This window comes from Antechinus flavipes, chromosome 1 (assembly GCF_016432865.1).
Source record: "Antechinus flavipes isolate AdamAnt ecotype Samford, QLD, Australia chromosome 1, AdamAnt_v2, whole genome shotgun sequence".
NCBI classification, from domain to species: Eukaryota; Metazoa; Chordata; class Mammalia; order Dasyuromorphia; family Dasyuridae; genus Antechinus; species Antechinus flavipes.
Genome location: NC_067398.1, coordinates 253,844,782 through 253,859,892, shown reverse-complemented (window position 1 = coordinate 253,859,892; position 15,111 = coordinate 253,844,782). Strand labels below are relative to the sequence as shown.

Here is a 15,111-nt window from a genome sequence, read left to right as displayed (position 1 = left end):
TAGATCAGGATGGCTGGAGATAACCCTGGATGAAATGGGAGACCTTGGTCAAATTTTTAAGCTAAAGTCTTTAACAGGTATGAAATAACATGTAAATAGGTTTGCAACCCTTAAAGCATTACAGAAATGCTATTATTTTTATATATGGGTTTTTTTTTTCCAATCTAACAGAGTTTGAGTATTTCAATAGATTTGTAGCTTTATTTAGGGATAGGAAATTTAGATTGATTGGCTAGAGACACTTTAAGTTCTTACTACTGATTTTACTCCCTACCATCTTTTTCCCTAGTTTGGTGACATGGTAATCAGGAAGACTTACTTATAAATTCTGCCTGACATTTACTAGTTAGATGACTCTGGACACTTAACCTCTGTTTACCTCAGTTTCCTTAACTGTAAAATGAAAATGATAATAATAACTCTCATTTCTCTGAGTTTTTAGGAGTCTCAGTTGAAATAATATATGCCAGTTGAAACTATACATCACACAGTAGGGCTACAATAATAAAATGAAAATCTATGTCCTGGGAGAGTTCATATTCTGCTCAAATTTAGCACCTCAGGAGGGAATATTGCCTTAGAATTTTAACACCTAAGCTGAAAGGGACATCAATGGCCATCTAGTATGATGCCCTCATCTTACGGATGAGGAAACCCAAGGTTAAGTTACTTTCTTAGGATCACATAGTAAATATCTGTGGCAGAATTTGAACTTGGGTCTTCTTCAACACCTGTTTAAAGAACACCAAGTTCTATAATCTATCCACTCTAGCACCTAGTACCCATTCAAGTGAAATTAATTATGCCCAAGGCTAGTTCTGGGCAAAGTGGCATATGGTGCCCCTTAGACTGCTAGTAGAATTCTTTTCTCCTTTTCTTCACCTATCCCCTTGCCTATCCCAACCCAAGTTTCAAAACTAAGTTATTTTCTCCTGCTAAAGAACAAAGTCATCTGATAAATGTATTTACACTTCCATATTAGGAACTTAATATCATCACCTCTTTCCTGGCAGTATTTGTATTTTTAAAAAATGACCGCGGAGAGGGGGCGATTCTTAGCCCAAAAGAAATGAATTGTGGCTGGGTTTAAGACAGCTCAAGAACTATTTGGACAGAGGGGATTCCTCATATTCTTCCATTTATCACAATTACCTAGTCCACACATCCAGGAGTCCAGGTCTCAAGCCACAGATACAAATGAGAGAGCTAGAGAAAGGCTTGAAAGCACACTTCCAATTTCTGTCCTTCCTCCACTTCCAGCTCGTTGCCAAAAACGCAGTTTACATCCCCTTCTTTACTGAGTTAGCCTAAAACAGTAGCAAGGACAGCTTCCTCAAGATCAGAGATTTAGAACTAAAAGGAACCTTTGAGACCAAGCACAACACTCTCATTTTATAGGGAAGGAGATTTAATTTCCTAGACTCACACAGCTAGTTTTGAGACTGGATTCGAGTGGGACCCACTTGGGTCCCAGAGCTTGGAGCCAATGGAATTGAATGGAGAAATTCCCTAGCCGCTGTTGACATTTTTGGGCGAGTGAAATGTGGTTACAAATGAAAATCACAGGCAGCTTTGATCATGGAAGTCAGGGAGTAATCAGAAAAATAGTCATGAGTCAGAACTAAGAGAATATCAGGGAGAAGCAGCAGTCAAGGAGAAAAACGCAGGATCATTGATTTAGAGCTAGCAGGGACCTCAGAGGTTACCCAGCCCAGTGTCGTTTTAAAGATGAAGAAACAGTCACTTGTTCAAGATCACATAGGTTTGTTTTTAGTCTTTTTTTTAGGTGACAGAGTTGAGATATATGTAACAAGAAGATGATATTCTTTTCGGGTAATCAATCCCAAACATGACTAAAATAGTTATAGGTGAGCCTTAATTAATTGTCTTGTTTAAAGCACTACCATTTTTTTTTTCTAGTTAGGTGAGATGGTAGTGCTTTAAACAAGACAATTAACTGAGGCTCATATATAACCATTACCACTCTAAACATGTTTGGGATTAATTACTTGGAAAGAATGTCATCTTTTTGTTAACTTCTTTGGGTCTCAGTTTCCTCATCTGTAAAATGGGAATCATACTCATCTTTACAGGTTGTTGTGAGGTTCAAATGTAATAATACCATGTAATATACATAATTATGTAAATCTTATATTGTTAATTATAAGATAAGGTTTATACCTTAAAATGTTATGTAAATCAGGGATTCTTTTTAATAATAGCTTTTTATTTTCAAAATAATATGCAAATTTTTTTCCTTTTTGATCTGATTTTTCTTGTGCAGCAAGATAATTATATAAATATGTATGCATATTTTGGATTTAACATTTTTTTTTTTTTACCATGTTTAATATGTATTAGATTACTTACCATCTAGGAGAAGGGGTGGAGAAAAGGTGGGGTGGGATTGGAACACAAGATTTTGCAGGGCTCAATGTTGAAAAATTATCCATGCATATGTTTTGAAAATAAAAAGAGAAAGATTAAGATGAAAATAGATAAAGTAAAAAAAATAAATTCATATATCTGCAAAGATAGTTTCACCCTGGCGAAACCTTGTGTTCCAAATTTTTCTCCTTCCCTTCTCCCATCCCCTCCCTTAGATATCAAGTAATCCAATGTATGATAAACATGTGCAATTCTTCTATACATATTTCCACATTTATCATGCTGTACAAGAAAAATCAGATTAAAAAGGAAAAAATGAGAAAAACAACAAAAAGGTGAAACTGATGTTATGATCCACATTCAATCCCCACAATAATCTTTCTGAATGTGGATGGCTCTCTCCATCACAAGTCTAATGGAATTGGTCTGAATCACCTCTAAATTGGAGATTTTTTACTTGAAGTCTATGAAATTTTTAAAAAAATGAATAATTGTATTTCAATATGATTGGTTTTCTTTGTAATCCTATGTATGGATGTTAAATATTTCATTCTAGGAAGAGATCCATAAACTTTACCAGATAGCCAGCAATGTCCATTGCACAAATAGGATTAAGGACCTAGGACACAAATGTTATTATTTTATTTTTATTTAATAATAATTTAAAATATCTTATTATTATTATCTGTCACTTGTCTGAGACACTTTGCCAATTCAATGACCTGGGTCTGACAGCAATGGAGGATTTCTCCAGATATGGGGATCAAGGGCAGACTGACTAACCTACTTTATCCCTGGACCAGCTCTAGCCACAGATAAATTAAATTCTTCCTGGGAGCCTAAGTCAGGTAAAATGCTCTCTCCCTGAGAAGTAAGTCATTCCCTGTCATGCTCTCTCCCCAAGGGATCTGACCCCTAATTTGGAATAATTATCCAGCCATCAGAGCAGGGCCTGGCGGGGCGAGCTGAGAGGCTCCATGAGACAGGACACTTCTCCTTTCTCCGTCTCCGGTCCAACTTCCCAGTTTGGAGATTGAAGCCATGAGAGAGTGGAAAAGGGTGGAGGCTGTGCCAGGAATCACTGACAATGAACAAAGCAAACTGGGTTTGGGAGCGTGAGGGGACTGGAAAATGGTGCCCCTGGGGAGAGAGCAGGTGAGGGCCTAAGCATTCAGAGAGCACCACAAGAAAGAATGAAACCTTAGACACTCCCTTGCAAAAGGGCTGTCTGGAAACTTTCTGAAAGTCACAGAGAGTGGGTACAGATGAACGCTTGAGATGGGTCCCACACCCCTTCATGGGCAAGGGCGCCTTTGGTCAGATTGCATCTAAATCAAAGCCCCTCCTCCATCACAGGGACAAAGAATCAGCCCCCTCTATTCAGAAATGCCGCCAGTCTACCTTAAGGTCCTTCCAACCAATCTCCCAGGAGATTGTCGCAGATACACTTTGACAATCATTCCATGTTTTTTCCTGACCTCCAATCAACCAGTGCCCAGGAGAGCTTTTTGGCTCACTGGGCCCTGCGGTGATCATGACATTGTCCAGCCCCTTCTAAAGAGCCGAGCAGTATCTACCTTGATCTCTCCTAATTGAACATTTCACTGGCTGACCCAGCAACACTGCCTTCTAACTATTCCAATTGTATTTTTATCACCTTGTCCAAACCCACTTTAAACCTCTGCACTTGTCCAACAAGAATTCAGCAAAATGTCCTTTCGGCTATTTTTGAAAATTGGCTCCTGGCTCCAGTTTTCTCAGTCCTTGTTGCCATCTTGACTTCTCTAACTGTGGTTAATTGTCCAGATGAAAGGACTCCGCTGATAAGATATTGTTATTTTTTCTCTTGGAAAAAAACAAAGCAAACACAAAAACCTCCAGCTTCCTGTGACTCTTGGAGTAGGCCCAAGCACTCCAGAGATGCTTTCCTGGGCAGCCCCAAAGATTGTTTCCTGTTCTGGGACTTTGTCATTGAGCGATGAACTTTTCAATCCCAGAATGAGACATCTGTGGAGCTAAGGTCAGGGTGAAGTTTGGGACAGGAGACTTGAAATATGAAAGGGATGAAGATGACTATTCACACTATCCCGCCTTCCCCTGGCTATCAGGATCTTCAGAACACTAAAGCTGAGTCAAATAGGATCTCAAGTCAATAAGCATTTCTTAATTCCTTCTACATCCCTTTACAATGGGAGCTCTGGAGAGAGAGACTTTTTTTTTTTTTAAGTCTTCCTGATTATTCCTATCTTTTAGCACAGTGACCAGGCAAATAATATATATTAAGTAAATGCATATTGATTGAATGACTGCGAGGTCCTGAGCTAAGTGAAGAAAGATCAAAATCAATCCCTACTTTCAAGGAGCTTGTCCAAAGAGATCCTGTACTTCCTTAGTACTCAGCCCTGTCATAGGAAATATTTAGGTTAATATTAGACAATCAATAACTACCTGTTGATTGATCAACCTGATTATGACTGGGATCTATTTTTACCCCATTAGAACAAGTTGATGAATTCCATAGTATTTCCAAAGATTATAAAGTTAGAATTGGCAGGAACTTTATAAGTCATTTAGCCTGACCTCCTAATTTTACCGATAAGGAAACTGAGTCCCAAAGACACTGGCCTGTCCGAGGTTACGTAGGCAGTAATTTATTAGTGGAGCTAGTATTTGAACCAAGGTCTTATAATTCCAAATCTAGAATTATTTCCATTGTTCTTAAAGGTTAAGGACTAGAAATTAGGTTATTTACCTGATTTGGGGACCGGTGTTCTCTTGCTCAGGGCTACATGCCAAACTATTTAGTTCTAAGCTTTGGCTGATGGAAACAGCGCTAAACTTGGAGTTAGAGGACTTCGATTCAAATTCTGATTTTGCCATGTATTACTTGTCCCAGAACTCCTACTCCTATAGATGTCCCCAATATAGCTAAATCATCGAACTGAATTGAAAAACCATTTGAATATGTTTGTGGACATTTGAGGTCTCCTCTGAGGCAACAGAAAAAGGACTCAGAAGGAGGATAGCCCTGGGGATGCGAGAATCAAGTCTCCAGCTATTCCTGGGCTTGGAGCAAATAGCCCTTGAGGCTCTCCAAGAAAAACTCCAATTATTTCAGACTTCCTTACATTCCTACATATTGCAAGCAAACCTCTGGCCTTCCAGTTGTGCTCAGTTTCCATATAACTCAATCTCAATGTGCTGTTCTCTCAGCACCCACTTAGACTAGGGAACAAAGGATGATTACAACCAGTGCAATGTGCTTCCCTCTTGCAGGGACATCTTTCTCCCTTTTGTTAGCATACATCTTTTCTTTTGCTCTTTTTCTACCTTCTTCCTTTTTGTCTCTACTTATTCTATAGTCTTCCTTCCTATTTCTCTCTCCTGAGTGCATTCTTTCCCTCTTTCTGTCTCAGTCCTCAGCTGTCATTCTTAAAGGGCATTCTCTAAGTCACACCTTTGTTCCTAAAAGCCCGTGGGACAGCTTTGCTCCAGGAACCTGTAGCCAGTTTTCAAGAAGGCAGCTGCCCCAGGACTTGTTCTTACTTGTAGGTCATATACAAATTTTCTCTGGGTGTAGAAGGCAGGGAGTGGGAAGAAGTAAGTGCCTTTCTGACCTGTACAAGAAAGCTGGGACGGCTGGGACAACAGTTTGGAGAAATTTCTTTGTAAATAGGGTGGGAATGAAGGCTGGCTTGGGGCACGGTGAGGAAGAACTGGCCCATGAATCATGGAGTTGGGATTTGTCTCGGCTCCCAGGTGGAGAGAGACTCTCCCAGGAGCTCCCTATCTTCCTCCCTACCACCCAAACTAGTGTTATACAAACACCTCTCAAGTACTAGGGTCCAAGACTCAGGGAGTAGTAGCAGTGAGGCTGCGAGCAGACCCACCCTTCCCCAGTGGTAACTCACCTTACTGCTTAGTCTCCAGCCAGATTGCCTCTCCCAGCTCCTGGAGACTTAATGCCAGACCCTACAGTAGTGCTGAAGTGGTTCAGGGAAGGGGAATCCTAATCAGATTCACCCAGCCGATTCCCATTCAAGCTATCTTCGGTCCTTGATTTCTCCCATGGGACAGCCCCAGTCCCCTCTCCAATGGCTTCTGCTCCTTACAGGACTCCCAATAGTGCATCTGCTTTTTCCCTGAGCACCAAACTCCTCCCATTCTGGGACCTGTCGAGCTTACAGGTACATCCAACTCCACCCTGCCCAACCCTGAGTCCCTCCTCTTTCTTCCATGCTCTCTGAGCCTTCTTCCTTCCCTCACTTCCCAGCACCTGTCCCTGTGCCCTGCCTCCTGTCAGAGCCCACTTCACTCTCTCCTATATACATTTTCCCTCTTTGCTCAAGATATTTGAAGATCGCTTGTCTTTAACAAGTTGCCTCTTAAAAAACAACCAAAAATGGAGCCCGTGTCTGATTCATGGAGGGTACAGGAGGTGTTTTATTTCTTTGCCAATGCTACAAACATGTCCTGTGCCCTCCACCATGGGCATGAATCCCTGTTTTCTACCAGGGGCCTTTGTTAGTCCAAATCTTTTCTCCTGGAGTCCTTTTTTCTTTCTATATGCTCCTCCACTCTCCCCCCAATCCAATTTCCTTCCCTTTCCAAAACATTGCACTTCTCTCCTTGCGGAACACAAGTTTTGTTTTGTTTGTTGTTTCATTCTCCAAAAGGATCATGACATCAGGGAGGTGATGCCATATATGAGTGAACTGGATTTAAGCGAGGGAGGCTGGGCAAGGTCACCTGCCTCACCATCCAGAGCCAGGTGTGAGGATGTGGTGAGACACCTTTGTCTTTTGAAGCTAAGGTCAAAGTGCAAGTCCTCTGCTAAGTACTTCACAACTGTCATCTCCTTGATGCTCACAGCAACATTAGTAGGTAGATGCTATTACTCTTATTTTTTCAGCTCAGGAGACTGAGGGGATCAGGGGGTAAATGGCTCATCCAAGGTCACCCAACTAGGAAGTGTCTGAGACAGGATAAGATGCAGATCTTCCTGACTCACTGAGCTATCATTTCATTCTGCCCCAGTCGCTTCCCTTCCCCCACATATACCTTTTTCTTGCTATTCATTGTAATAATTCAAAGGGGGCCATAGTTCAGTTTCACTCATTTTCATGCGAGTCCTGATAACACAAAATAGCAAAATCCTCATAAAAAAATTAAAAGGTTATACTGCTTTCTGAAAAATCCTCATACTTCTCCAATTCACTGAATGCCCTCTACCTTTTCAGTCTCTCTAGAATTTATGAATCCTCATTTTAGACCGAAACTATCCTTCATCCACACACAGATGGGGTTTGTCCTCTATTTTTCTTACTGTGATGCCAAACTATAAAACCAAGATGACAGAAACCCTTTCTGTAGTCATCTTCCACATCAGTTTTTTTTTTTTTTTTTTTTTTCATTTCATTCCCATCGATCCAGTCCATCATTCTCGTCACTTATCTGGTCACTGTTCTTCTGATTTCCAATTTCACTGTGATATTCCAAACAAATAACAAAAGCTAACCTACTCTCAGCCTACCTCCCTATGTATTCTATTTTATTCCATGGGTTATTTGTTATAATTTGTTCGGGTCTTCCTAAGATTTTTCTAAACACTCTGAGAAAATGCTTGAAAGCAAATCACAGGCTACAAGTGAAAATGTTTTTTTTTTTTTCCCTTTGTGAGCCCCTAGACCATCAAGAGTTAATTCCTGAACCCCTATCCCCAAAGTTATTAAAAAAAAAAAAAAAGGTAAATTTGAGCAGCTGGGTCTGCCTAATAGGAGTTCTGGTTAGCAGTTCAGCATAAAATAGCAATTGACAAATCACATCCTGTTTGTCCAAGGGCATTACCTAGAAAAAAGTCAACCTGAATCTACCAGCAGTGCTATAGGGACAGAAAATTAGCCAAATTCCCATTATTTACTCTTGGCCATAAACCTGTTAAAAGTTGTAATTACAGTTTGATCACTGGATAAGCACCATATGCAGCCTTTCCTGCTAAAGGAATAATGATTTCTAAAAAGCAGACAGCTCCTTCCTGTGGAACCTGCCAGGTTTATAGATCTCTTTATTGGTGCATGTATCTCACCTTCTGAATTATTGCAGTTGTGAGCTGAGCACGGATGGAAGTCAGGGGCCAAGTACTTTTTGCACATCAGTCACATGTGCTGATTTATAATGCAGAGTCAAGCAAAATTGCATTGGCTTAACAGATTGAGGCAAATATTTAGTATCAGGTTTTGTTTTCATTTTTAGTAGGAACCATCTAACTCTGAGAGGCTGTAAATTAATGTGGCTAACAGAACACAGTAAGGGCCCCCCAGCTTTAGATCCACATCCATGATAAGGGTCAAAATTATGGAAGTGCAATTCTTTATCAAAAGTTCTTATTTAAAAGCAGTTTCCTTGATTCACTGTCACAGCTTTAAAATCTAAAAAGGACAACAGGCTTAGGAACTTTCATTGCAGGTACCAATCAAGAACCTAGAAAATCAAAGATGGCAAACTTTGTCTAATATTTCTTTCTTATATACATTCCATCCAACATTTCAGTCTCTTCTATTTGTTACAAAGAAATCAAGGCTCTATGGTGAAAGTAAAAGAACCAAAACAACAAATCAAATTTCATAACTTCAATATTAACAAGAAAGATAGTTTTATTTGGTTCCTATCTGCTGCAAATTTGCCATTATTTCTCCACTGGCTAAATGGTTTAATGTGTTCATCCCTATTACATCATAGAACAGTTCATAAAACAAAGACAATCCTAGAATTTTAGAAATCTTTAGCATGAGAGAAAATTATTTTTCAAGAATTGCTTTATGACCTTATGAAGGAGTTGAGGTTAAATTCTTCTAACCAGTATTGTTAAAAAAAAAAAAAAAAAGACTGCTATCTTCTATTTATCACATTCATTTATATATTCCTTCCTACCTCCTCAGTGAACCCTGCTCTTGCAGCAACCATTTCAAGAGAAAAAAAAACAGTTCAGCAAGACCAAAACATCCATTGCAGCTGACACTATATGCAGCATCCTCCACTTCTAACTCCCTATCTCTGCAATGAAAGGTGAGAGGTACATATTCCCAATTCTCTGAAGTCAAGCCTCTTATACATTTCAAGGAACATAATCTTAAGTTTTATTTCCTATGAAGAGAAGACAGTGGTTTGAAGTCCATCTAAGCACATTTATTTCCTGTTTGCATCAAGCCTGGGTTTTGACTGAAAAGCAAGTTGCTGTCACTCACATCCTATATTACCTATTTTCTCATAAAAGGCCTTTCAGTTTGCATGAAGACGCAATTTACCAATTTTCTATTTCTTGCTGTTGGGCACAACCATTCTGTTTCACTACTTTCTCTACCAATAAAGAAAGAATCTGGGAGTTTTAGGTTGCTGAAAGGTTCAGTGAGGAAAAGGATTAAAGGACAATGGAAGATCAGAGGTAGTTAAGTCCAGTAGAAAGGGTGCTGGCTCTGGATTTGATAAGACCTGGCTTCAGATCCTACCTCTGATACTTATTACCTGTGAAAACATGGGAGGGTCACTTTATCACAAAAATAAGGGAGTCTGCACCAAATGGTCTCTGAAATTCCTTCTGGATCTCTGATCATAGGATCCTGTTCAATGCTTGATGCACAGAATTGCCATTCTTAATGACAACACTTAATTTTGGATATTCTTTTTAATAGTACTTCAGAAGCTCCAAAAAGAAGAGCCTTAGATAAATGGAGAGAAAAACAAAAGGAACCTAAAAATTATCATTTTTGTGTAATTCTAGGATTAATTCCCAATATTTATTTGAACCATGTAAGTCACATAACTATTATTCCTTATCAAACAAGTTTTCATACATCTAGGGTACTTTTAATTACATTCATAATTATGGAATGTAAGAGCCAAAAGAGGCTTATGCAATTGAGATTTTTACTATATCAGAAAAAGTGATAAAGTAAGTAAAATGAGCATTGACTACTACTTGGCTTTGTTTTCTCTTTGCAAATTCCTCCTTTGAATGGTGCTATACACAGAACATAGGGAATCCCATCCAGCAGGATGACTCATTATAACAATTCTCAAATGCATGCAACTCTGTGGAAGTCAATGCAAAATCATTTACAAATTTCCAAAGAAACAGATTCCTCCCTCCCTCCCCCCCCCCCCCCCCGCCTTCCCCCAATAATAGTATCAAAACCAAACTGAGTTTGTCCTGAGATGTGAAAACAGTTCTTTCTCAGCCTCATGGGCTAGAAGCCATAAGAAAACGAAAAGTTCCTTTGGAGGATGGGGTATGGTTTCTTGATTCAAGAGCTTTCCCCTGGAATATCCAGCTGACAGGCAGGGCCTTGTTTCACCACACCTGGCAGCTCCGAATCACTTCCTTCAGGGCTCTCACCCCTTCTACACTTTTGTCCTTCAAGGCCAAAGCCAGGAGAATAGGCCTGTTCCCTGCTTCTTGAGACACGAATGTCACTAGGTTCTTTGCAAAGACGTGGATAAGGGGCTGGAGAGGCAAATAAAGGAAAAAAATCACATAAGAGTCACTTTAGTGGTGAGAAGTTGTGCCTTTTTAAAAAATACCTTTATTAAGTATCCCTTATTTATAAAGAGAGACAGGTTTCCTGCAATACCATTAAATTACCATACATTAAATCTGATGTGGCCATGACTCAGCATCAACAACCATATACTCAGACCAGCCAGTCACAAACAAACTGATAAAGCAGCATCATTAAGTATATTTTCTTCATGACTTCCAAGTCCCAGGTCTTTCTTGCTTATCTTTAGTCTGGGAAGGTTAAGGTAAAGGCAAGCTTGCAAAGGGACCTTCATTAGATCTTTCCAGACTGGAACAAGCCCAACTAATTATATTCCTTAAGTCACACTACTAGAAAAGGTTCAGACTAAGGGAAAGAAAAGACACAAGTCACAAAGTCAATAGATTTATTCTTCTGTCAAATAGGAGGCTCAATGAGTGACAAAAGCAAAATTTACTGAGAACAAAGGACACATTGGAAATAAAAACACTCATGTTATCACAGTAGTGATGCATAAATATTTCAGACATCCAGCAGCCCTAAAGTCATCTTAAAACCTACTAAGTGATTTCTCCTCTATCTCTGAGATCCCCCTTGACTACTTTACCTCATCTTGCCCGAGGAGCACTCTAGTAGTGATTGCAGGCTTGCAGATATCATTGGCTACTGTACTGGGCTCCAGAGAGACCAGGGTACCCATTTTTCCATACTGGGTCACCACCACAAAGATGTGACTGCTGAAAGCTGTGCAGACCACCTGGGTCGGGACACCACAAACCACTTCAACCTTCTGCTTTGAGGTCACAATTGGTCTGTCTTCCATGACAGGATCATTTAAGTCACAGCTAAAATAAATAAAGGAGAAGAACACATCAACACATAAGCACTGAGGTCTCATATAATGTCACTGCATACCCATAAGAGCTGAAAAATGAACATTATTTGGTGATTACCATGAAGTACACAATAAGGGAAGAGACACAAATAGGCCCATTTAAAAGCCGACACTAGAAAAAGAACTTTTCACCCTGTAAACTTTTCAAAGGGACCAACTTAATTGGGCATATATTATACAGAAAGAGCATACAATGCAAAGAAAGCAAAATGTAGAAAGATGATTTGCATCATTAGAGAATGTCAGCAACAAGAGTGGCAAGGGACATATTTAATTTCCCCTTCAGAGCCCACCATGTTCCCACCCCTCTGAAAATTCAGCTGATGAAATTTATTACTTTTGCAGTTTCCTACAGATCTTAATTGTCTTCATTTAAATCTTGGGAGGTCTTTAGTCATTTAAGGGCTATTTGTTTTGAGTGAAAACACCCCTGATACTTCTGCTTAACAGCCAGGACATAAATAAAACCTGTTTTTTACCCTAGGACTGAAATTACAGTTTACCGATTAAATTTTTCAATTTTTTTTTTTTCAAAGCAGTGGAACTAATGTTTTAAAATCCTAATACCTACTGAACTATCTAATGCAGAGGTCAATCAGTCAACTAGAATTTAAGTGCCTACTATATGCCAGACACTACTCAAAGTATGCTTTGGGTTTTTTTTGGGGGGGATATGTGGGAACCATAAGCCCCACAATTTATAATAGTTAAGAAGGGCATTGAGGGATCATCACATGAATGAATTGGACATACGAATGAAAGGGAGTGAAAAAACATGAAGATCCCGAGGGTGTGTAAGGACACAGAAGGATAGGGAGCACGAGGGCTGCAGAATGGGAAAAGGAGCTGGGTGGGTAAGGCACGAAGTTAGGAAAGCAGTATATAACTCTGGAAGGGAAAGAGAACTGGCTTCGGGGAGGGAGGGGTGCTTGGACTCATCAAAGGAATTGGTCCTGGCGGGGTGGGGGGCAGCACTTGGAAGAAGGGGGTGAGGGCACAGAGGAGGGGGGAGGGGGCAGAATAGGGGTTTTGGAGGGCGATAAGGGGTGGAGGGAGACAGAAAGGTCGCAGGGACGGCGCAGAAGGAAAGGAGGCATTCAGGCACCAAGCAGGGCACAGGAGCACACAGAAAGGAAGGAAGCATGTGTGCCTAGGAAGAAAGGGAGGGCGGTGGGCGATGAGGAAGCAGGGGCACAAGGGTTACACTTGTGGACAGAGATGGAGGGCTCAGGGCACGCGAGAGGAAAGGGGGCACCAGGGCACAGGGAGCACTGAGGAGGGAGGGATTGCCTGGGAACACTGAGGAGGGAGGGGGGGCCTGGGAGCACTGAGGAGGGAGGGATTGCCTGGGAGCACTGAGAAGGGAGGGGGGCCTGGGAGCACTGAGGAGGGAGGGATTGCCTGGGAACACTGAGGAGGGAGGGGGGCCTGGGGGCACTGAGGAGGGAGGGGGGCCTGGGGGCACTGAGGAGGGAGGGGGGCCTGGGAGCACTGAGGAGGGAGGGGGAGTCTGGAAGCACTGAGGAGGGAGGGGGGCCTGGGAGCACTGAGGAGGGAGGGGGGGCCTGGGGGCACTGAGGAGGGAGGGGGGCCTGGGGGCACTGAGGAGGGAGGGGGAGTCTGGAAGCACTGAGGAGGGAGGGGGGCCTGGGAGCACTGAGGAGGGAGGGGGGCCTGGAAGCACTGAGGAGGGAGGGGGGCCTGGGAGCACTGAGGAGGGAGGGGGGCCTGGGGGCACTGAGGAGGGAGGGGGGCCTGGGGGCACTGAGGAGGGAGGGGGGCCTGGGGGCACTGAGGAGGGAGGGGGGCCTGGGGGCACTGAGGAGGGAGGGGGGCCTGGGGGCACTGAGGAGGGAGGGGGGCCTGGGAGCACTGAGGAGGGAGGGGGGGCCTGGGGGCACTGAGGAGGGAGGGGGGCCTGGGGGCACTGAGGAGGGAGGGGGGCCTGGGAGCACTGAGGAGGGAGGGGGGCCTGGGGGCACTGAGGAGGGAGGGGGGCCTGGGAGCACTGAGGAGGGAGGGGGGCCTGGGAGCACTGAGGAGGGAGGGGGAGTCTGGAAGCACTGAGGAGGGAGGGGGGCCTGGGAGCACTGAGGAGGGAGGGGGGGCCTGGGGGCACTGAGGAGGGAGGGGGGCCTGGGGGCACTGAGGAGGGAGGGGGGCCTGGGAGCACTGAGGAGGGAGGGGGGGGGCCTGGGGGCACTGAGGAGGGAGGGGGGCCTGGGAGCACTGAGGAGGGAGGGGGGCCTGGGAGCACTGAGGAGGGAGGGGGAGTCTGGAAGCACTGAGGAGGGAGGGGGGCCTGGGAGCACTGAGGAGGGAGGGGGGCCTGGGGGCACTGAGGAAGGAGCCAGAAAAGGGGGCCGGGGCATGGAGGTGGGGACACGTGGGCACAGGGAAGGAAAGGAGCCACGCGGGCCAAAAGGGGCCCCGGGGCGCCCCCGGTCGCTGCGCAGGGCACCCGAGGCACCACCTGCCGGGGTGGGGAAACAGACTCCTTAGCGGCCGCTCATTCGGAAACCCCGGCGGGCTGCCGTGCTACGCGAGGCCGGGGCTTCCGGGCCTGCAGCCCCAGCTTCTCCTGTTCCGACAACCCGACAACCGAACGGGGCCCCGCCTCTGCCCCACGGCCGGCGGAAGGGGCGGCGGGGCCGTGGCCCCGGCTGGCGGGCGGTTGCAAGGGCTGCGGGAGGAGCCGGACACGCTTCCCTCCCCGAGCGCCCCGGCCTTACCTCTCCATAGCGCGCCCACGTGTGGAGCAGAACGCCGGCCGCGCTTCCTGGCTCGCGTCAGGCGCTGGGGGCGCAGTTCTGCCTGTGACCGGGGGGGGGCGGAAGAGCGCAGTGCCCGGCCACGGCGCATGAGGGCCTTGGGGCTCCAAGCCTTCATCCCGGGGTTGGAGAGGGATGCTCCAGCAAAGTTCGTCCGGAGCCCCGGATGTCCTGGACGTCCTGATGAAACCTTCCCGGAATATCTTTAGGACATCTAGATAGAACTCCAGGCTTCAAGTCAAAAAGAACTGAGTTCAAATCCAGCCTCAGACCTTTATTAGCTTCATTCTGTTTGCCTCAGTTCCCTCATCTGTAAAATGGAGATAATAATCGTACCTACCTCCCAGGGTGGTTGTATGACTCTCAAACAAGATGCTTATTGTGCACTAACACATAGTAAGTGCTATGTAAATATTAGCCATTGTTAGGGGAATAAAACAAAAATACACAAGATTTCAAGGAAAACAATTATTTTGACATAGTTATCAGAATTAACCAACTTCATTCCTTAACACCATTACCC

At 43.8% G+C, this 15,111-nt stretch overlaps 2 protein-coding genes across 2 annotated transcripts in view; both read right to left on the bottom strand.

Moving 5' to 3' along the window:
* TMEM184A (transmembrane protein 184A) overlaps nt 1–6,469 on the bottom strand; it is a 60,511-nt gene extending 54,042 nt beyond the window's left edge. The window contains exon 1 of the mRNA XM_052000218.1: nt 6,300–6,469. The gene's annotated coding sequence lies outside the window, so the exon portion shown is untranslated. The remainder of the gene's footprint in view (nt 1–6,299) is intronic.
* A 2,554-nt stretch (nt 6,470–9,023) lies between these two features.
* PSMG3 (proteasome assembly chaperone 3) lies at nt 9,024–14,617 on the bottom strand. The gene is made up of 3 exons (XM_052000253.1): nt 14,550–14,617; nt 11,530–11,767; nt 9,024–10,888 (listed from the first exon to the last, which is right to left on the bottom strand). The coding sequence occupies exons 1-3, from the start codon at nt 14,555–14,557 to the stop codon at nt 10,736–10,738; spliced, it is 399 nt and encodes a 132-aa protein (XP_051856213.1). The 5' UTR covers nt 14,558–14,617; the 3' UTR covers nt 9,024–10,735.
* Nucleotides 14,618–15,111: the final 494 nt, after the last annotated feature.